Source organism: Alexandromys fortis, unplaced genomic scaffold (assembly GCF_014885135.2).
Source record: "Alexandromys fortis isolate MF-2015 unplaced genomic scaffold, M_Fortis_MF-2015_v1.1 scaffold_111, whole genome shotgun sequence".
Lineage (NCBI taxonomy): Eukaryota > Metazoa > Chordata > Mammalia > Rodentia > Cricetidae > Alexandromys > Alexandromys fortis.
The window spans coordinates 1,067,283-1,090,595 of NW_026067996.1; the positions used below are offsets into that span (position 1 = coordinate 1,067,283).

The window sequence follows — 23,313 nt, forward strand, 5'->3', positions numbered from 1 at the left end:
CCAATAAAGACCGAGAAGCCAGATGCTGGGGGTGAAAGCCTGCTGTCTCAGAGAGGCAGAGCAAGCACCCAGCTCACCTTCCTTTTTATCTACGTCCCTGAAACCTCCCGCCTTCCCTACACCATCTCAAACCAAACTCCTCCAACTGAATGTCCCTCCCTTCTACTTCCTGTGCATCTCTCTATCTGTTCTCCTGATTCCCTCTTACTCCATATGGTCTTTTTTCTTAATAACTACTTCCTGATTATTATTTTTTCTTAATAATCACTTAACAGTTCAACTCTTGTCGACTGATTGCTGGCTCTGCCTCTTGACCTATCGTTGACTTTATTTAATCCTGTTTACATTATTCAAGCAGAAAGCTCCTGGATTAGAGGTGTGTGCTAGAGCTGAGACACACCAGAGATAGAAACAGGTTTTTGCAGTAAATAATGTAATCTCGGGGTTCACAGTGTGGCAATTATCCTGCAGCAGGTGAGGACAGAATCAGCTGGCATGAGCTCCCGGGGCTCCAGAGATCCCCGATTCCGTGCCTGGCATGGACACAGGCTCTCTCTTTCAGGGTTATTTTTATGGCATGGTTCCTGGCTTCCCAAACCCTTCCCCGTCCCAACAGGACTTCACGTCTCCAGCACATCCATGGACTCCATCTGTGGCTTCCTCTTCTAGGCTTCCGAAACCCCTCCTCTTTCCCCTGCCTGACCAGAGTCTGTCTGTCTGCATACTCTGTGGACTTGATCTTCACAGCAAGCACCTCTTCCCACCCTCCTTCTCCTGGGCCAGCCCGCACTTCTTGTTCTCTCTGTCTTCTGCTGTACTCGACACAGGTAGTCCACATGGTTGTCAGGCCCCTGGGCTGCAGGCCTACCACGTCCCTCACCCGGGAAAACACACTGCTCTGCTCTCCTTACTGTCTCCTTGCTCACCTGTTCCCAGCCCCCATCCTCCCTCCTACCCGAGTCCCTCCCTGTGTCCTGCTGCTCCTGCCTCAAGCCTATGCACTTGCGGTCCCTAGCCCAAAGCACTTTGCCTCCTCAAGTCTGTCAGACGCCACCTCCTGTCAGATGTCTTTCCTGAGTCCTCAGGATAGCAGGCTTCGCGACCAGCCCCTCCCCAGATTCTCTATTTACTGCCTTACAGAGCCACAAGTGCCTGGAACAGGTGAGCAGGTACCGTTTTCCCCAGGGCCGTCAGCTAGCCCATCTTACTGGCTGACGAAACACGAGTCCCTGGACGTACCCAGCACAGATTCCTGCCAGCTGGTAGCCGCAACTGGTGGTGACCACCTGCCATTCTTTCATTCTTCCTTTAGGGCTCAGGCCATGCCCACAGGCCATACTTACCCGGCCTGGGTTGAGCAGGAGCTGGGTATCCCAGGCACATCCGTTCTCCAGAAAGCTCAGTACCCTCTCTGCTCCTCTTTCTCACCCCAGACCTTCAAGAAGTTACCATCCATCTTCTTAGTGTTTAAAGCGAGACTTGCGTATGGTGGTATAGACCTGTTTACCCTAGTACTTGGGAGGCTGAGGAAGGAGAATTCTCTCAAGTTCAAGCCAGTCATCACTACAATGTGAGACCTGTCTCCAAACAAACACACACACACACAAAAAACCTCCCCCTAAAACAAATCGACAAATATTGAGACCCAGGAACTATGCTTTGTTGTATTTTCTAAAAGATATAAAACAGGGCTGGGCTTGCCCAATCAGTGAGGTGGTCATCAGGGCTCAATCCCCAGAACCTATGTAAAATGCCGGGCATGATGCTCTGTCCCTGTAATCACAGCTCTGGGGAGACAGAAGGAGCCCTGGAGCTCACTGGCCAGCTAGTTGACCCTAATTGTCCAGCTCCAGGCCAGTGAGGAACCCTGTCTTAAAGAAGGTGGACAATGCTTCTGAGGATGAAACCCAAGGTTGTTCTTTGAAATCACACATATGCACACAGGCACACTCATACATATGCACATATGCAACATGTGACCCACCAGGAACAAATGCATACATAACCCCCCCACACGCAGATGTGCGCGCGCACACACACACACACACACACACACCAAACAGGTACCATCAAAACGGATGGTATGAGAATCCCTGTTTGTGACTTCAGGGGATTGTGCTGTCCAGGGGCTGACCCGATGTTGAGTCACTGTGCCTGTGCGGATCTGTAACTTTTGCAGGAGTGAGGACTTGAGTGGCTGTGGAAGACTTTGAGGAGAGCAGGGAGCAGGAAAGGGGAGGCTCCTGGGAGCATTTATGATTGGTCGGGGGAACCTAACCAATGCTGGGCATGGTGTGGGTTTTGGCTGCTTCTTCCTGGTGATGGAAGCTAGACCCCTGGATCACTCTGGCATCCCAGGGAAGGTCGGGGAGGCACGATGGGGTGATGGTTAATCTGGGAATCAGGCAGGGCAGGTGTGGCTTGGGGCAGCAGAGCAGAAGAGAGCTGATCTTGGAGATGGGCAGGACAGAGATAGCAAGGTGCTGTGAGAAAATGGAGAACGTCCAAGGTTGACCTTGAAATTTCAGGGTCTCATGGGAGAGATGATCATGAACTCTGGAGTTTATGGCTGGGGATGCAGTATACACCCTGTTGGGTGGCTGTGCCGGAGCCTAGAGGGGGCCTGCTCCTGCCCTGTGCCCCTCACCAAACCCCCTGACTGGCAGACATGGCTGGGAACTCAGTCAAGTGTTTGGAGGAGGAAAACTGTTCTGGTGGCTGTATGTAGACATGGGCATGTATGTAGACGTGTGCATGTATGTAGACGTGGGCATGTATGTAGATGTGGGCATGGGAATACGTGTGCAGGATGACCCATGGGTGTGTCAGGGTGACTGGGCAGGGTGAGGTCACAGTGCTGGACTGAGTGAGCATGTACTCATGTGTACTTACTTGCCTTTACCTTAGTATGTGTGTGTGTGTGTCTGTGGATTAGATGATGCAGAGGACTCAAGTCACCTTGAGAACACAGATGTAGGGCCAAATTGCTGACCTACTTCAGCATCTGTGGCACCTGAATGACACATGCTCATGTTCCTGTATCTTCCCTGCATGTGGCTGTCTGTGTGTGCGAGAGACCAGGCCCAAAGGCTGCGTGAGTGTGGGCAGAGGGGCGTGCCTGGAGGTGGAGATGGCTGTGTGCTGTGTGTGCACATGCTGGGGTGTGCACCTCATCTCTGTGTGTCCTTGGCGTGACCGGCTTCCTCTCCATCCTTCCAGGGCCTCTCGAGACATGATGCTGCTCCAGGAGTCTGCAGGAGCGTGGCTGGCCTTGGCCCTGGTCACGGCACTGACTCTAAGCCCAGGCATGGCTGTCCCGTGGCAGGACTGCACAGGCGTGGAGTGTCCAGTACTGGAGAACTGCATTGAGGAAGCCCTGGAGCCAGGAGCCTGCTGCGCCACCTGTGTTCAGCAGGGCTGTGCCTGTGAAGGCTACCAGTACTATGACTGTGTGCAGGGAGGTTTCGTGGACGGCCGTGTGCCAGCCGGCCAGTCCTATTTCGTGGACTTTGGTAGCACCGAGTGCTCCTGCCCGCAGGGTGGTGGCAAGATCAGCTGCCAGTTTATGCTGTGCCCTGAACTGCCACCCAACTGCATCGAGGCTGTGGTGGTAGCGGACAGTTGTCCCCAGTGTGGCCAGGTGGGCTGTGTCCACTCTGGCCGTAAGTATGCAGCTGGCCACACTGTCCATCTCTCATCCTGCCGGGCCTGCCACTGCCCTGATGTTGGCGGTGAGCTCATTTGCTACCAGCTCCCTGGTTGCCATGGGAACTTCTCAGATGCAGAGGATGGTGACGCTGAGCGACAGTATGAAGACCCCTACAGTTACGACCAGGAGGTGGCTGAGGCAGAAGCCACCATGGCCACTGTGAATGAGGTCCCAGCAGGTGCAGAGGGCCCCCCAGCTGCTCTAGGAGGCGGGAATCTGCCACCATCCTCCATCCGAGCAACTCCCTGGCCAGCTGCCCTCCCCAGACCCACAGCAGCTGCTGCCCTGGGTCCCCCAGGACCCATGCAGGCCAAAGCCAGGAGAGTGACCCAGGACATTGATGAGGAAGAGGAGGATGAAGTGGAGGAGATGTCGGTCACTGAGCCACCAGCAGCAGGTGACCCCGGGAGGCCGGACAGCTTGCCAACAGCATCCCCAGCTGGACCTGACCTCCCTGTCCAGGAGAAGGAGGCTGAAGCCAAGGCAGGACCAGAGGAGAACCTTATTCCTGATGCCCAGGCTACTCCTCCCAGTGCAGGGCAGGAGGGTGCTGCTCCCCTGCCTAAGTCAGGCATGGCTGGTCTCATTCCATCTCTGGCCACAGACAGCTCTCCCGAGGACCCAGTGAAGTCCAGCAGCTACCCCACCCTTTCCACACAGCCGCCTGACAGAGCCCAAGTCACATCCTCCCCAGAGGTGCCTGAAGAAATACCCCACCACTCGCAATTGCGACCTCGATCCCGGGCAGAAGAGGACACAGACCCTAACTCAGTACATTCTGTCCCCAGAGGTGGTCCTGATGGTAAGACCCTTTCCTGTGTCCCTGCAGGACAACTGAGCCTGGAAGGAACTGTCACTGCCTATGGGTTCATTTCAGCTGCCCTCTCTCAGGCCTGAGACAAAGTGGAATGGGTTGGTGGAGATTTCCATGGTGCTTTCTTGCAGGCCTAAGACAGAAAGACATTGGCAAGGGATCTCAGCAGCTGCCCTTTCATAGGCTTGGCCGAGGGGTACAGAGGGGTCATTTTTTAGGAGGTACAGAGTCCCTGGTGGGCTCTGGCTGAGGGCACAGAAGGTTTTCTTCATCAGAATAGAGTATGGTCCTGCCTACTAGAGTCCAAGGGTGTCTTAGCAGGGATCACAAGGCTCAGCAGGTCTGGTCAACTGTCCGTGAGTGTCCTCCTATAGAAGCCCAGCAGTGGGCTGGTGGCAGAGGGGACATGTTCTATCGTGGCTCTAACTCTGCTGCTCCTTCCAGCCATGAGTCTGGTTAATGCGTCAGCCCCGCAGTGGCTCACACCTTATACAAAGTAGACGCTAAAGTCCCCGTGGTGTCCACATGTCTTTCTCAGCTGCCCAGAGACTTCCTCCCCTGAGCCCCTCACTCTCATAGTTAGCTCAGGCCCATTCTCACAGTCTTGGGCAGGCAGCCTCTGGTCCTGGGACTTTGCACTTGCCACAGCTTCTGTCTGAGATGCTTTCCTAGGTGTCTGGATGACCTAGTCCTTTTCTCTGTGACAGATCGCCTCCTCAGGGTGCCCTCTCTGCCACCCGCCTGCCTTCCTGCAGCTTTGACCTCTCTCAGTCAAAGCTGACATTAGAGGCATCATCACTTCGGTCCTTGCTTATTTTCTGATGTTTAGCATTATACCAGTCAGATTTGGGGCTGAGCCCAAGGGCTCCAGTACCTCCTGTGCACAGCTGGCGCTCTGTAAACATTGGATGATGGTTGGAACTGGCGGGAGACCACTGCCAACCTCTCTTCCTCATTCTTCTTCAACTCTGTTGACTCACTGTCTCCCTGAGAATCTGATCTCCCGACTATTCTCAGCATTTGCTAAGCTCAGACAGCACCTCCTTCAGGAAGTCTTTCCTGAACAGTTGAGTCTTGTCTCCCTCCAACCCACCAACTCTATTTTCTCCTGTTTTCCTTACAATAGTGCCTGGGAAATTATGTGGTTTCCCCACGGCCAGAGCCTGTGTCTTGTTCAGTCCTATGCTGCAGGGTTGTCTGTGAGCAGGGCCCCAATGGTCCGGGGAAAGCAGGTGTGGGCTGGTGTGGCTCTGGGTCTTGGGTTTGAGGGATGGATGTCAGGGAAGGGCCTGGGAGGGTTTTCAGACAGAGTGGGTGAGGGGCTCTGAGGCAGTCATCTTGTGACCATGATCCTTTCCTGTTGTTCCAGGCTCTGTGGCTATGAGTGGGCCACAAAGTGTGTCTTTTATGACTAGGATGGCTCCAGGCCTATGGTCCTCATACCACCAGCATCTCTGCTTCCAGTCGGCTTCCCATCCCCATGGCTCCCTGCTCCCAGCCTGCTAGGGAGGTGTGGCTATAGAGGAGGCCTGTGACTGACTGGGCCTGGGGCCCAGGTTGTTCTCCGCCCTGAGCCTGGAAGTACAGGGGGCAGGGAAGGTCTAATGAAGTGCATGTGTGTGGGAGAGCTCAGTGCCCTTGGCCTGCAGCCTCTGGGTTTCCAGGATAGGAAAATCCCTGGCTTCCCCGGTGACTCCAAGGGATCTGGGAGCAGCTTTGTTCACCTGGTGGATCTCCATGCTGGGTTTTCTCAGCTGTGTTTGGGCTATGGCGTTGATGAAAGTTGCTGGAACTAGGCCTGAAGTACCTTCACCTACTGCAGGGCCATCCTAACAGGGGCCCAACTCACGGAAAGGCCCAGTTTATAGTCAGCAGGGCCACGAGAGCCCTGCAGCTTCAGCTGAGGAAGAGGAGGTTTAAAACAGGACCCAGAGTCCTCCATAGGCAAATGGCTTGGCCCTTTGTGCCTCAGTTTCTCCATCCGCAGGCAGTGTAGAAGCCCTACTTCAGGGCCGTTCTGAGGCCGCCGCGAGCTCCTCTGTGGTTGTCTACGGCATGGAGCTGAGTGCTCCCAGAGCATGAGATGTGACTGACTCTACTCTCGTCTGCCCTTCAGCCACAGCTCTCTCCTCCTCAGCATTTGTGGGGCCCAGCCTCTGTCAGGGGCAGTGTTAGGGAACAAGGCGGGCTCAGCCGTCCCTTCGGGGGCCTAGCAGACTGGAGTGCATTGAGCAGATAAAGGCAGCCAGCGGGGCATGCAGCTGGTGAGGGTGGGTGACAGCAGGCCTTGTGGGTGGGGCTTTGGTGGCCTGCCAAGCCTCTGAGAAAAGTGGGGTCTGAAACTTAGAGTCTCCAGGCTGCTATTGGAGGGGAGTTTGGGGCTATGGGTGGGGGAGAAGCTGGGAGAGACAGCTTTGCCCTACTCAACCTTCTGGGCTCACTGAGAAGCAGCCCGGAAATGACCCTAGCCCTGTTGCCATGGCAGCTCTGGGGCCTGGAGAAGGTGGTTTCTATCCACTGTCTGGGCCTAACTGGGGCGGGGGTCCTGCCTGGGAGTCAGAATTGTACCAGGGATCTCCACGGCCTCAGCTGGGCTGTCCCTGCCTGAGCGTGTCCAGATGTGGCCTAAATGGAAGCCACATGCCTGCCTCTCTGGGGCGTGGAGAGGGGCTCTGACGTCTGCTTCTGCTGTCACTCAAGGGGCTTTGGGAGGGTCCTGATTCTACTGGACTGGCATAGCAGAGGGAGCTGCAGAAACAGCAGGAGGTGGCTTGGCCTTGAAGAGGCTGTCAGAAAGCTGGGCAGGAAGGGCTCCCTTCCTTGGGGCTGCCTCATTCTGCAGGGCAGCTGTCTATCTGGCACTCAAGTACAGGTGCAGGCTCCTACCTGTCACAGGCACCATCCTCTGGGCACTAGTATATAAACTCAGTGACGATTAAGCCCTTTTGCTCCCACCAAGGCCCAGGAGGTTCCAGAGAGATCTGCCTTCTTTTTGGCCTATGGATATAGTGAGAGAAGGCTGGAATGAGGTAGTGGTACCCTGGGCCCATCTCTTGTGGGTCAGGGAGACTGGAGGGGAGACTGCCTGTGCTTAGTGTTAGGAGGGGCCCCGTGAAGGGGGGTGTCTGTAAAGTTCCTGCAGCCAGTAGGAATGAAATCTAAGAGGAGACCCTCTAGCTGATACGAGGAAGAGCTGTTGGCGCAGGGGCAGAAGACAAACCCAGGGCACCATGCCTGTCCTAGGATGCAGATCTGGGCCCAGAACCATGTCTGGTGAGGCATAGATATAATCCGTTACTTAGGAGTCTGGGACAGTGGGGCTGCAAGACCAGGGCCAGCCAGGGCAATGATTGAGACCCTGTCCTCAGAAGAAAAGGTGATAGCAAAATAGCACGGGGTGTGGCTTAGTGGCAGAGTGCAGCCGGGCATGTGCAGGCTCATCTCTCCTCAGCACTCCACTCACCAAAAAGATCTGGGCCTGTCTGAGCCCACAGGGTCATGAGGATGAAGGGCTGTGTATAAAGTTGTTCCCCGCAGGAACTTGGGAACCCTCTGATTCCATTCCCCCCACCCACTGCCAGCTCCTCCTAGGGCCTAGACATAGGACATGCCAGGGCTGCTGGGTGGTTGTGGTGCTGGGAGGAGCCCGGGGCTTTCCCCAGCTTCTGCAGCCTCTGCTGTCCTCAGCAAGGCCCTGTCTACAGCTCAGCTGTAGCGAGTGTGCTGACCCTTCCTGTCAGAGCTTTGGAGATGCAGAGGACCCTATGGTCTGTGTTTCCACCAGCACTGGTTACAAAACATTTGATACAAGAATTGAAGCTGCGTGGACCATGCAGTTTGGTCCTTATGCCCTAAACATCAGTCCACACAGCACAGTGATGTGTGACTGTAGTCTGGAGAAGATCTAGAGCATACGGTGGCTGTGCAGAGTCCAGGCTGGCTCATATATGGGACTGGAACACCTGCTGTTTGGGGGCTGTGCCAGGGCCTCCTGGATCCAGTGCCCTTAGGATCCGTAGGGACAACTGGGCAGTGTTGTCAGAGGTGCCCTGCTTCTGTTCTGCGAACCTGCCATCCTGGCCCTCATTGGTCTACCTGTCAGCTTCTCTACAGAGCATACTCGTGGTCATTAGAAGTGAGAAGGCCTCTGGGAAACTGCACTTCTGCCTGGTGTTGTTGAATGATAGGCAGGTGTGACCATGCTGGGCTCACGTACCACAGGCCAGCCGCTGGGCAGACAGAGAGGCAGCCCTTCCCACTGGGCAGAGGTGGCTGCTAGCCCTCCATCTCAGCTATGATGTCACCGCCAGTGGTTGGCAGTTGGATTTGGGTCTGTTTCTCTGGGCCACTGTTTGAACCCTGGAGTGATGCAGTCTGGTCGACACAATGGGGAAACTGTCTTCCCAGGTCAAGGGGCTTCTCTGAAGGTCACGCAGAGATGGTGGCCGTGGGAAGAGTGGGCTCTAGTTCCCATGGGGGACTCACAGGTAGCTCATATGGGTTTCCTAGGCACTATCCTCCCTATGGGCACCGGTTACATTTAAAGTTGTCCTCACGGTCTGAAGCCAAGGACCACTGGGGGGGGGGAGGGGTTTCTTTAATTGGGCCCTTCCACATCAATCATCAATCAATACAATTTCTCTCAGACAGGGCCTCAGGCCAGTCTGATCAATTGAAATTCCCTCTTCACAGGTGACTTAGGTTGTGTCAGGTTGACAGTACAAACTGATGTATACCGCCATGCCTGGGGGAACAAGACCATGGGGATCAAAGTTTCTCTAAATATTATGTCATCTTTATGAGTGGGATGTTCTCATGGTGTCTCTCAGGGCTGCCAACTCCATGGGGACCAGCTTTCTCTAAATCTTCTGTTTCTTTAATGTCTTTCTTTAAAAGCAGATTTATTGAGATCATATTTATAGCCAGAAGTCCCCTGCATTTGAAGGCACAGTTCAGTGGCTTTTAATATATTCACAGTTATGCAGAAATCATCTAAACCTAATTCCAGATTATTCTCAGCATGTGTGGACTCCACAGCCTGTCCCAGCTGCTTCCTCGACTTATGACTGCTCCCTCCCTTCTGCCCACTGATGTGTGGGTTCCTGATGGTCTAGGATGCTCAGGAACCTCTCCACTGGGTTTCCCGACCATGTGCCACCTCCAGGGCCGTGGGGTTGCCTCTCTGCCACTCTCCCAAGCCATGCTGCTGCCGGTGCTTCTGGTATTCTTCACTTCTCCTCCGACCCATAGGGTCTAATTTCTGCTCTGCCTGGTCTGATCCCCATGTGTTGTAGTAGGAGCGGCAGGGCTGCGTCCCCAGCACCCGGCCGGCCGCCCGCATGGCTAGGTTATGCCCCGAAATAATTACACGGAAACTGTATTTTTTTTAAACACTGCCTGGCCCGGCTAGTTCCAGCTTCTTATTGGCTAGCTCTTACATATTGTTCTAACCCATTTCTAATATTCTATGTAGCCCACGAGCTGGCTTACCAGGGAGGATCTTAACCTGCGTCTGTCTGGAGCAGGAGAATCATGGCGACTCCCAACTAAGCTTCTTTTTCCCAGCATTCTCTTCTGTTTACTCCACCTACCTAATTTTCTGTCCTATGAGGGCCGAGGCAGTTTCTTTATTATTAACCAATGAAAGCAACAGATAAGATACAAGACCCACCTCCATCACCCATGGTCTTGTCTCCGCTCCATCTGGTCTTGTTTTTGATCCCCATGGTCTCATCTCTGACCCACCCTGACTCATCTCCGCTCCACAAGGTTTCTCGTCCTCAACTGGTGTGCTCCAGTCCTAACCAAAGATGAAGAGCGCACAGTGGTCCTGTGTGCAGGCTCAGCACCGGTGACGCTGCTGCTTTGATGCTCTGCATAGCCAGCTCTGTCAGGAGTTTGACCCCAGGAGAGCGGCTGCAGAGTCCTCAGCAGGCCCTGAGGAATGAGCAAGAGAGTGAGTGAGGGGCCTCTCTACCCCTGCGTGCCAGCCCTCAACACCGTGGCAGGAGCTTCAGGGCCCCATCTTATTTGCTCCCCACAACAAAAGCATTTCCCCATGATCTGCACAAGGGCAGAGGATGAGCTCATGCCGCCCGGCCTGCTGGGAGGATCCAGGCTTGGATGACTCAGATCTTTCTCACTGTATAACATTCAGGCAAATTACTTCGTTGCCCTGTACAAGAGCCTTACAGCAGTCCTTCTGCCATCCTTTGCCTGCCACTGGAAGACTTTTCAGGACTCTGCAAGGCCCTCGCCCCTATGGGCACACAGTGCTTCCCAGCTCGGTGCCAAGTTACACTGGGAAGGAGCCCAGTATGACTCTCAGAGAGTGGATTCCAGCCCCTGCTCCTCCTGGCTGTGTGACCACAGGCAAAGGAGTCACCCTCTCTGAGCCTCAGTTCTGCATCTGGAAGATGTAGGAAGCCCTGTTAGGGCTCAGAGTGGCTGCAGAGCTCTGCTGTGTGTGCAATGTGGCGTGCTCCCTACTTTCCCTGCAGGGGTTGCTGTGCTCTGGGGAGTGCAAGGAGCGTGGATTTGTGCTTTTGTTTGGACAGATCTGTGTCCTTTCTGCTCGTCAGAAGCCCGTCCCTCCTGCCAAAGAGCCAAGGGCCGGGCCTGCTGGGGATGGGCTGGAGTGTTTAGCTGCTCACTTCCTGCCCCATCCATGTGTTTGTCATTCCAGCTGCCTCCAGATGTGCAGCTGAGTGCTCCTCCCTGCCTGCCATCCACTCTGTACTCCGCTGGCACGCCTTTGCCAGCCATGAACAAACGCCCAGCCTCTAGTCCTTTCTACCCATAGTGTTGCCTGTCTGTGAGGTGACATTCCATTAAGGGTGAGCAAGCGGGTGAGTTATGTGTCAGGTGCTGGATTCAACTCTGGCTATGCATGGATCTTTTCGTTCCTTGAGATACCCTCAGGGGTTCACCGTCATTATACCCATTCTATAGATGGGTGATCGAGGCCCAGGGAGGTTAAGGGAACTATCCGAGGTTCCAAGGCCAACGAAACAGAGAAATGTGCTGACTACCCACTTGGCCTTTTGCCCTGGTACTTCCTAGCCCTGCATGGCATCCCCCTGAGTGCCCAACTACACTGTACAGGCAAATGTGCCTCTATTGTCCAGATGGAGGCTCTGGAATGATTACAGGGCACTGGGCCCATTGGGCAGAGCAGGGCTGGTGTGTAGCTGGCAGACTGTCGGCTCTTCTCTGGCCTCTGGCCTGGACCTCTTTGCGTCATTCAGTCCAGGGGCCAGAGAGCAGAGTCTCTGGGATGTAGGTGGTGGAGTGTGGGAAGCTGAGCGCAGGGTCTGACTGTCCTGCTCATGCTTAGAGAGCCACTGAGCTTGGGATGGGATGGGCCAAGCTCCTGGATGGTGTTGGATGCCTGGGAGTCCGCAGCCAACAGAGGTGAGGCCTACCCTGCAGGGATGGGGTCCGGCTGTGGCTCAGTGCTTGGGGGTCCACTAGACCTTTGGGAGGCTCCTGGCCCGGAAGCAGTTACAGATGCCGGGCTGGTGGAAGGTCAGATTCCACTTGTATAGAAGATGCTGGTTCTGTTGTTTCCAACAGAGAAAGGAGAGGCTGAGCGTGGTCACTTTTGGTTTTCTTCAGAATCCTGGGATCTGGAATTTCACCTAGAAGCTCCCAACATGCGAATACTGGCAGTTTATTCAAATAGTTTAAAGCACCAAGAAAGTGTGCAGTGGGCCTGACCTTACTTCTGGGAGTGTAGACTGCCCTGCTCCTTCACATGCCCAGGCATACAACCAGAACTCTGAAGAGGCTAGGGATAGGCAAGGAGCCTGCCAAAGGCCCAGGGAGCTCTGAGATGGAATCATGAGTCCTGACTCCTAGCTAGGGCTCCCTTCCCTGTGAAGACCCTCCCAGCTGAGCCACAGCCCATGGGAAGTGCTTTCATGAAGGAGACTGATTGGCTCTGAGGGACTAATAGGATCCTGTGGCTCAGGAACGGTGGCAGTTCAGCTGCCATTAGGAAACCCGCATCAGCTCTGGCTGTAGCTTGAGGATCTGAAACAGTCAGGCCAGCATGTTGTTGATATTCCAGGCTTCTACCCCTCCAGGCTGTCTCCCTGCTGAGCAAAGAACAGGGCTGAGCAAGGTAGAAGGCCAGCTTGGAAGAATGAGGAGAGGGCAGTATCTGGGGAGGGTGGTCAAGTAAGTGCAGTTGGCAAGGGATAAGGAACCCTCTTGTGCCACTTCCTGATAGAGATGGTCTTCGGTTGTATGCTGGAGGTTTTGGTGTGAGGTGTAGACACCTGGGGAGAGGCCATGTGATCTGTGGGAGTCTGAAGCTGGGTGTCTGACAGTTTGGATCTGGACTGTTTCCTAGAGGCTCATGTGGAAAGGCTTGTTTGTAGACAGAAGTCTCTGTCCTGCCTGGTCCCACAGCCATTCAGTTCCAAATAAATACACAGAGGCTTATTTTAATTATAAACTGTTAGGCCTATTAGCTCAGGCTTGTTACTAACTAGCTCTTACAACTTAAATTAACAAATTAAATTTACCATAATTCTTGTCTATGTTTAGCCACATGGCTTGGTACCTTTTCTCAGTAAGGCATTCTCATCTTGCTTTCTCTGCGCCTGGCTGGTGATTGACTCTCTGCCTTTCCTCTTCCTAGAATTTTCTTAGTCTGGTTGCCCTGCCCATGCTTCCTGCCTTGCTACTGGCCAGTTAGCATTTTATTGAACCAACATGAGTGTGCAAAAGCATTATTTCACAGCCCTTGTTCCCACTTCAATGCTGTGAAAGATGGAACTTTTAAGAAGTGAGGCCTGGTGGCATAATGGTGGCGCATGCCTTTAATCCCAGCACTTGGAAGGCAGAAGTAGGATCTCTGTTAGTTCTCTGTTAGTGGTCTACAGAGTGAGTTCCAGGGCAGCCAGGGCCACACAGAAAAACCATGTCTTGAAAAACCAAAAGAAGAAGAGGAGGAGGGAGGATGGAGGAGGAGAATAAGGAGGAGGAGGAGGAAAAGAAGAAATAAGGCCTAGTGGAATGTCTTTAGGTCTCTGGGCACATGCACTTGACCATGGATGCAGGCCATCTCTCACTCAACCCATGGTGGGCTGCTAGGACTGTTTGTGGGACCATTACCATCCAGGGTAGACTCATTTGATACTCACAGAGACACATGGGTACACATATACTTACATTTGTGTTAGCATTTCCTGGGGAGGCATGAACAAATGTCTGTTCACCCCAGTTAAGACCATAATGACAGACCAAATGATTCCACACAAGTCCTTGGTGAACCCAGGGGTTTAGTTGGGGTTACAAGAACATGAACACAACTTAATGTGCATCCCCTAAGATCTGTTGTTGACTATTGGTACATCTTTGGGGAGTGGGCAGGGTTCGTATCTCACTCCCATGAAGGAATACTAGGAGTCCCAGCCTTAAAAGGGCATTGTGTGGACAATCACTGCAGCTTTGATTTCAAGGTAGCAATAGTGTTGTTATGCCTAGAGGAAGCATCATCACCAACACACCAACACACACACACACACACTGTGTTGTGGCTAGTTTTATGTCAACTTGACACAAGCTAGAGTCATTCGAAAGGAGGAAACCTCAACTGAAAAAAAATGTTTTCATAAGATTCAGTTGTAGGGCATTTTCTTATTTAGTGATTGATGGGGGAGGGCCCAGCCCATGGTAAATGGTACCGTCCCTGAGCTGGTGGTCCTGGGTTCTTATATAAGAAACCAACTGAGCAAGCCAGTAAGCACCAACCCTCCCTGGACTCTGCATCATCTCCTGCCTCCAGGTTCCTGCCCTGCTTGAGTTATTGCTCTGACTTCCTTTAATGGTGGACTATGATCTGGAAGTGTAAGTCAAATAAGCCCTTTCCTCCCCCAACCTGCTTCTGGTCATGTTGTCGGTTGCAGCAATAGAAACCCTAACTTAGATACTCACAGACTTAACACACAGTATCTTCAGGAAATTGATTCCAGGGACCTCCTGCCTTCATCTTGGGTACCAAAGTTGAAGGATGCTTAAGTCTCTATGTAAAACCCATGACCAGATCCTGTGTGCATCCTACTTTAATTCTTGCAGGTTGCTGGTTATTCTGAGGTAGGGTGAATGCAATGTGTTCATAGCAGCTACATTGCACTGTCTGGAGAACAGACACCAGAAGGATGTCTGTGCACTTTTGCTCAATGCCGATACAGGTCTTTTGGAAATATTTTCCTATATTGAGTTGGTTGAGTTCACAGCTGTAGAGTCAGTGGATGAGAGGGCCAGCATATAGACACATGCATGTTGGAAACATTCAATCTTGACCCTGTATCTTAAAACACCAAAAAAATCGATGCTACATCTAACCCAGTTAATTCCCTAATGGCATCTAATATTCTGCTCTCTCTAATTGTTCCCAAGGTGGGCTGTAAAACTTGTTTTGTAAAGGTAATATGCAATCAAGGATGATTAACCAGCATCTGGTTTACCGTGGCATTTGTATTCCCTGGGTTTGTTATTCCCAAACTCCCCTGAAGCCCAATACACACAGTCTCAAGTGTCTTTTAATGTAGCACAATGGAACAGGCCTTCATCAAATGTCCTGTTGGAGCTTAATGTGCAGACAGCAGTGCTTCGGGTCTCAGTGGACAGCACAGAGAGGTCACACCTGTGCACACACGTGGCCCTTCAGCCAGCGAGACCAGTGTTCCCTGGTGATACCTCCATGTTGTTAGTTCTCACTCCCCCATGGCCCCATTAAAATCATTGTTCTGACTTGCCAATTCCCTGGCCTATTTGTTGTATGAGCCCATTTGTTTCCCCATCACCCCGCTGCCCAAACTCCCGAAATAACCACACAGTAACTGTATTAATTAAATCACTGCTTGGCCCATTAGCTCTAGCTTCTTATTAACTAACTCTTACATCTTAATTTAACCCATTTTTATTAATCTGTGCATCACCACGAGGTTGTGGCCTACCAGCAAAGTTTCGGTGCATCTGTCTCTGGCAGAGGCTCCATGGCTTCTTCTGACTCCGCCTTCTTCCCCCAGCATTCAGTTTAGTTTTCCCCCAGCATTCAGTTTAGTTTTCCCCGCCTACTTAAGTTCTGCCTAGTGCAGGCCTAAGACACTTTCTTTATTAGCCAATGGTATTCACAGCATACAGAGGGGAATCCCACATCACCTATTCTTGTGTTTGTTTTGTAGAATGGAATGATCCCACTTGTGTCTGGCTCTTTTGGAAGAATACATTGGGTCCTATTCACATTCTTGTGTGTAGCAGTTAAATTGCGTTTGTTAGTGTTAATTGCTGCTCCTGTTGAGATGGCAAGCAGAATGTCTCAGTGCCATTCTGCTGTGGGAATGAATCATAGCTTGCTGATCTGCTCTGATACTGATAGGCATTTAGGTCTGTGCTGCTGGGTGCATCCCTCTGTCTCTGGAAAGCAAGAGGCGTCCCTGTGTATTAACTGCACACCTAGGTGGAGGGCTTATAGCATTGATTGATGGTTTTTGATCATTTTCCAGAGCACCCCAAAGTTTACATGTGCTTGATTTATGTGTGTGTGTGTGTGTGTGTGTGTGTGTGTGTGTGTGTGGCAGGTGGCTTCGCACCACTCTCATCTCTGGTTCATCCCAGTGCCAGCTATCTTTCGTCCTTGGCCCCAGGATAGAGCAGCATCTCCTCTTGGTTTGAAGTCGCATTCATGAGAATTGTAGTGCTGAGAACCTTTCCTTGTGGATGCCCCTTTTCATTCTCTTTTGCCTCTGAGTGTGTGTGGTATACGATAGGTTGAGCCTCTGTCTAGCTGTTCATAAACATGGCAGAGTGGCAAGACCCTCCACTGAGAGCCAAGGGATGTGCCACAGGTGCAGGCTGCAGTTCCGCAGTTGCTGCTGGACTCAGACTCTGATCAGCATACAGCGGGACCAGCCAGGCATGGGTGAGCATGACGGAAGGCAGGGGTGCATGGCATATGTGTGCTAATAGGTCTGGGAAGAACCTATGTAGATATAGAGAACAAAGGCTGGGTGGGCTTAGGTGGAACCCCATCCCAATGGTTCCGTCTGGTCCCTATTACTCCTCTGCACAGTCCCATGAACCTGGGGTAGAAGGCAGAGCTGAGGTCAGGACCTTTTCTGATTTGTCTACTTAACAGGCCTCATAAAAATGCTCAAGGCTCCTGGGTGGCCCAGAAAGGCTCACCCTGGGTTGTACAGGAAATGTCACCATGTCCCTCAAGGCTGGTGGGACCCACGATGCTGTGTCATTCTCTGGGCTGTGTGTTGAGGCCCTCAAAGCAAACATCTTGTTGGGCAGGGCTCTGGTGGGGCCTCCCACTGCTACCTTCCTGCCAGGAGAGAAAAATGCGCTGCTGCGGTTCAAAACCAGAATGCTGGGGGGGGGGGGCGGGGGAGGGGGGCGGGGGCTTTCATGTCAGGGAAAGGGGACTGTCTAGGAGGTCTTGATGTCTGGGCTGGATTGTTTGGGAGAGCCATTGTTCTGTGATCAAAGGAGGTTGTAGCCTCCGGAATCCCTGAATCTATTTACAAGGGAAGGGCACTGGAATGGCTAATACCTGCCTGCAATATACAGAAGGCTGGGCTCCTCCCCACGACACCATCTGGTGCTGGGGCTTGGGTTTCCACTCAGATGCCAGGTGCATCTCTGTGTAATCCTTTAAAAAGACGGACGGCAGTTTATATAGCTCCTGAACTCGGACTAAAACACGTTCAGGAATGACTTCATTTCATCTACACGTCTGCCTCGGGCTCTCTGACACCTGTGTGTGATTGGCCGGGAGCCGCTTCACTGTTTCATCTCTGATTGTTAGGTATTCCTGGAATCTTTGCTGTCACAAATGCATCATGCGTCTGGGACCCTCCTGTCTGGGTTCATGGTGGTGCCTGTCAGCATGGGAGATTCCTGGAAGGGGGAGTTCCAGCTTGCAGTTCTATATTGTATTGCAATGCATTTGTTTTTTTTTTTTTTTTTAATAGCACGAAATTTCCAAGTATGGAGCATGCAGCTGAACAGCATTAAATGAAGTCACACTGGAGTGAGATCTCCAACTTCTGAAACTCTGCCCCTGTTGAACACTCAGCCCCACCCCTGGTGCCCACCATGCGTCTGTCTTTGAATCTGAGTGGAGGCATGTGCTTGCTGTCTGTGGTCTGTGTGTCTAGATTGTGTTATATCATCCCTGAGCCTCAGTATTCACTATGGGATTTTCTAGTCCTGTTACCTTATCCTGTGGCCAGTGTCTTTCCCCATGTCATGCTTGTGGGATATGAACATGTCACATGGTTTTGGTCATCATTGGTGACTTGTTGCTGCATAGGGACCATGTTTCTGCAGACATTTCTAGCATAGACTGTTCAGTGGCCTGGGACCCTGGGGCATCTATTTCTTGTTTTCCTAATAACAAAATTTCTGCAAAATGAGTTTGCACATCTTCCCTTTCAGCAGGTGGCAGGGCGGGTTTTCCGAATCTCTCTCTTGCTCTACCACCCAGGGGTGTGAGAGGTGAGGTTTGACTGAGTAGGTGGGTCAGGGAACAACCGTACTCTCTAGCTGGGAGGACCCCGAAGCCCAATATTCCAAAGACCATAGCAGAGTGGTCCAGAGCCAGGCCAGTCACTGTTCACCAGGAGGTGAGGGTGCCCTGGCCATCCTTGGGAGGAATAGGGAGGCGTAGCCATTCCAGAAGAGGCAGAAGGGCAGACAGCATCACAGAACGGGCAGTGGCCCAGCCTTCCATCAGGCATTGATTCTGTGGCTGTGCTGTGCTGGCTTAGTTCATTCAGCAGGGTGCAACACATCACACCATGTGTGCTGGAGGACAAGGGCATCTCTGAGCGGCCCCTTTACGACACGTGCAGACATCAGACATCATAGGCTGGTGTGAGCTTTAAATGCTGATGGCTGCTAAGAGCATGAACGCCCCACCTGGAAGCAGAATTTGTGTTGTTGTTGGTCCATGCTGGGCCCTCTGTTGCCCACTGGGGAACTGAGGTGACTCAGGCCCAGTCTTGGACACAGGACTCTCCAAGGGTGTGTTGGGCTAAGTGTGTCACTCGGCAGGGATATTATGGTGCAGTGTGTGTGTCCCTGTGTGTAGCCAGAAGTGGGAGCCAACTGACCTTCCCCGGGGCAGGTGTGTGCTGGCCATTTGGAGGGGCAGGAAGTCATATTGGATGGGCTTCTTAAGTACTGATGGGTGGACATTCCCCCCGTGGACAGGAAGGAGGAGGGTGCTCCTAGCATAGATAATCACCAATGAAGACAGCAACAAGCAGAGGCCCAAGTGACTCGGCAGAAGGTGAGAACTGCTTTGTAGGCCTTGACTGTCCCACCAGGGAGTGGCACTTTGTCCTGTAATGGCTTTCCATGGAACTCCAGGGCTCCCTAAGGTGACTCAGAGTTATTTAAGGTCAGTGCAGTGTGAGAGAGGGTAAGTGAGGTGATGTGGTAGAATTGAGGTACACAGAAGCCATGGGCACCCTCTCTGAGGAAAAGTGATCCCTGAAGAGGGGAAAGGAGTTGGCCTGGTTGAGTAGAGGTGGGGCAAGGCAGGGGGAGGGGTGGAAGATTCTGGGCAGACAGCATAGCAAGAGCAAAGGCCCTGGGAAGAAATGAACCTGAGACAGCAAGGAATGAGTGAGCAGAGAGAGCAGAGAAGGGAAAATATGGAGAAAGAGGCAGGATCGTCCGTGGGACCTCACAGTCACGAAGAAGTCCTCATCTGATCCCTGTGTGTGGACAGTCACCTGGGTACCATCCTGAAAGTGATTGGAGGACAGATGGAAGCAGAGGGTCAGGAGTTAGGCAGACCGATAAGACAGGTGGGTGGCCCTGGTGGAGGGGACGTATTTGACCTAGAGGGTCCTCAGGACACTCAGGGACTTCGCTGACACAAAAAGGTCCTGTAAAGCAGCAGTTTAGGCATCAAAAGGAGGCAACCATCCCAGCCTTGGGAAGCCAGGGGCAACCTGAAGCAAGTCTACTGCTGGTTGGGCACAAATTCCTATGACGAGGCTAGGTACAGAAGTGTGGGGGAGGGGCGAAGGCAAGGTGACATAGGAAGCTCATGGATCAGAAGATATCACCAGAGTCAGAGTGTGAGGAAGAGGAGAGGCCTTGGTGTACTCTTCACAGACCAGAAGCCAGAGAGCTCAAGAAATCCCCCCCGGGGGGGGGCGCTAGGGTGTCTGGGGTCAGGGAGGGAGCTAGGCCTGTGGGAGCTTCCTCAGGCCCATTGTGACCTTGCCTCTCAAATCTTAGACGTTGAGTCCACATTAGACCCAGTTCCCCTTATGTTCCAAATAGGTTGATCTCACAGCATGAGGTCACAGCTCCAGATGCCTTTGAAGTGAGAAAACTGGGGTGGGAAAAGCGGGGGGGGGGGGGGGGGGGGGGGGGGGGGGGAAAGGGGGGGGGGGGGGGGAGGTGGATAGTGGAAGTCTACCAAGTGCAAGCTAAAATGGTCTGAGACCAAGAAACCAGAAGAGAAGACCACCAAGTCCATGCTGACGCGGCCCCTAGCATGCTGGAGCTGTGTTCATAGGTCTTTCAGGACTGGCTGGATCAAGTTGCCTGGAAGGAAAAGGGAAGAGAGGAAGTGTGGCGGGGCCGTCTAGTTCCCACTTCCTCTGGGCAGAGGGAGTAAGAGCAGCTGGAGTCTTTTGGCCCCATGCCTGGCTTGCTGCTGGCACTCAGCACGTCGTGGCTGTCATTGTTATCTCTTGAGGCATCCATCATACGTTGCCTGGCCAAGACCCCAGGATCTGGTGCAATCTGGTTGTCCCACAAGGCTTTCTTAGAAAAGCCTTACGGAGGGAAGATTCCCGCCTATAGAAGAAAGACCAAGTGTTAGGATTTGGATATGAAATGCCCCAGCCAAGGCTCAGTATGTCTTAAAGGCTGGGTTCCCAGCCTATGGGCCATCTCTGCCATACACACATGTGTATGTACACTGTGTATGTGTGTGTGTATCTCTTTATGGAGCCCAGGTTCAAATTTGTAATCCCCCTGCCTCAGCTTCCAGCATGGTTGGTTTACAGGCATGTATTCCCCTGCTTGTCTTGTATACTTTTATGTAGTCACTTTTGTAAATGGAGGCTAAGCGGGGTGATGTGATGGGGTTGGGGTACACAGAGTCAGGGAGACATTCTCTGAGGAGATTTGATCCCTGAAAAGGGAAAAGGATGGAGTCAGCCTGGTTGAGAGCCATGGCCCTGCTCCTCTTGGTTTTTAGGGTTTGTTTTGAGACAGTCTCACAATGTTGCCCCTGTTGATCTTGAACAATAATCCTGCTGTAAGACTGTCTAAATATTGGATCACAGGCTAGTGCCACCAGGCCTGGATATTTGTGTGAATTTGAGAATCACCTTGACAAACCCTATAAACAGATTGGGTCCTTGGTTATAACTGTATTAAAGGTATAGTTCTCATGCTGGAGGGTTCATGTCCTGAATACATGGACCTTATTCCAGTATGTATGTGTTTCAAATACAGTGGTTAATGCACTTGCTGATCTAGCAGAGAACACAGGTTCAACCCAGCACCCACACAGTAGCCCAAGACTACCTGCAACTCCAGTTCTAGGGGATCTGATGCCCTCTTATGGCCTTCGTGAGCTCTGCACTCATGTGTGCATATACATGCAGCAAAATAAAACATCAGTCTAATGAGGAGGAGGAGGAGAGAGAGAAAGACAGAGAGACAGAGCAAATCCCTTCTTGTTGGACAACATGATTGATTACTGCTGATTTATTTCTAGATTTCTCTTTTAAATGGCATTTTTTTTCTAAATTTCCTGTTGTTGTATTAAGAAAAACCATTATTTGAATACATCAATTTTGGCTTTGATCATTGTGTTATAATAATTGTTAATTAGTATTAATTTGTATTAGATAGACTTCATCAGTACAACCAAATCCCTGAGAAAAGCAACTTAAGGTAGCTTTTAGTGAACTCCCACAAGTCCCTGAAGCCCTTTTCTTATCTCCTGTCCCATCTAGGCTGCTCGGGTCAGGTTCCTCAGAAGCAGAACCCCACTCAGGGCTTCTTATGTCTGCAATGATTTGTTTAGGGACATGTCTTGACAGAAACAGTCTAGAGGTTGGGAAAGGGGCTAGACAAATCACAGGTCAGCTGCTGCCTGTGCAGTCTGATCCTGTGGGCTCTGGAGTAAGCAGCCTGCAAAATACACACACACACACACACACACACACACACACACACGCACGCACGCACGCACGCACGCACGCACGCACGCACGCACTCACGCAAGCTCGCATGCACGCACGCAACACACGCACTCTTCCCATGCCCTTGGAACCAGTCATTGGCTGCCCACCCTGCAGGAGGACCGAGTCTCCCTAGTGCTTCCTTAGAAGGGTAGGGCTGGACGTGCAGGGCAGGGGGTGTTTGAAGGTTGGGGGTAAGAGGTTTCCTTGCCCAGTGCCTACAGTGTGTACTTCACTTGGTGGCCCCCAAACCCAACCACACCTCCGCATTGCAACCCACAGGCTCCACCAAAGACCTGATTGAGACGTGCTGTGCAGCCGGCCAGCAGTGGGCCATTGACAATGATGAATGCCAGGAGATCCCCGAGAACGGCGCTGAGAGCGATGTCTGCAGGTGAGCGGCCTGGAGTGAGGGCACCTGTTCTTGCCTTCCCGGGACCCAAAGTGAATGAAGTGAGCCTTCTGGCTAGGCTGATGTGGGGAGACAGACTGGTCTTGAGAGTCAGATGATCTGGTCCTGAGTGTCAGTTGGCCACATGGATCTGTGGCTGTCTTGGTGTGTAAATACAATGGTGTGCAACTGAGAGCAAGTTCAAAGGAACATCATCACCTTTGGGTGTCTGGGGCTCCCTGATTACTGCAGCTACCCCTTCCCAGTTCAGCCACCCTGAATGCTCCAGAGCCTGGCCACTCTCTGTCCTCATCTGCCACCCGTGCTGTGGCTCAGATGTGTGTGCTCTGCTTCCCCTGCCAGGATTAGTCAGCTCTTACTCCCCTTCTCATCTTTCAACAGCCTACTCATTTCTTCAAAAAGGAGGATGGAGTTCAGAGAGGCTGTGTGATTCACCTAGAGCTGCACAGCCCACCAGTAGTATGGCCAGGATTAGAACCCCCGTTTTCTAATGTCCAGCTCACTCTGCCTCCTCCTCTTCTGAGATAGTCTCACTATGTAGGCCTGCTGACCTAAAACTCTATGTAGACCAGGCTGACTTCAAATTCACAGAAATCTGCCTGCCTTTGCCTCCCAAGCGCTGGGATTAAAAGCATACGCCACTGTTGTGGAATATTATTTTAAGGTGTGCTACTTTTGTTTATGCTCTGGAACATTTATTTCATGATGCAAAGATGTGTTTGGTTAAATAAAACTCACATTCACCTGCAGTCAGGAGGTTTGGTCAGCCACTAGCTGATGGGACGTGGTAGAGAGGAGCCAGGTGGAGACAGTTTTTAAGGCTGAGGAGGAGACACAGGAGAGGAGGCGAGCTTGGTGAGCTGCTTGCTATTCAGCCTCTCAGGGAAGCAGGATTCCACCCCAGCCTTTGAATCCTGAGTGACAGATTTAGATAAGTTCCCTTTGTGGCTGTGATAGAGTCGGTGTGTCTGAGGGAACAGATTTCCCTCGGGCTGCTGGCTCTCGTAGCATAAACACTGCTGATAGCGGGGCAGAGTTGCAATTGTTGATTGTCGCGTTCAGCCCTCGACCTGCAAGGATGACGTGACCACCGGAGCTCTTCTCACTGCAGTTTATTCCAGGACTTTATTTACTT

General features: G+C 52.2%; 1 protein-coding gene across 2 annotated transcripts in view; it reads left to right on the plus strand.

Annotated features, from left to right (window-relative positions):
* Window positions 1–23,313, plus strand: part of Fbln2 (fibulin 2) — a 63,248-nt gene that overhangs the window by 17,982 nt on the left and 21,953 nt on the right. For both annotated transcript variants that reach the window (XM_050160318.1, XM_050160319.1), the window contains exons 2-3: window positions 3,220–4,511; window positions 22,049–22,160. In XM_050160318.1, coding sequence (XP_050016275.1) covers window positions 3,220–4,511; window positions 22,049–22,160 — 1,404 coding nt within the window. The remainder of the gene's footprint in view (window positions 1–3,219; window positions 4,512–22,048; window positions 22,161–23,313) is intronic.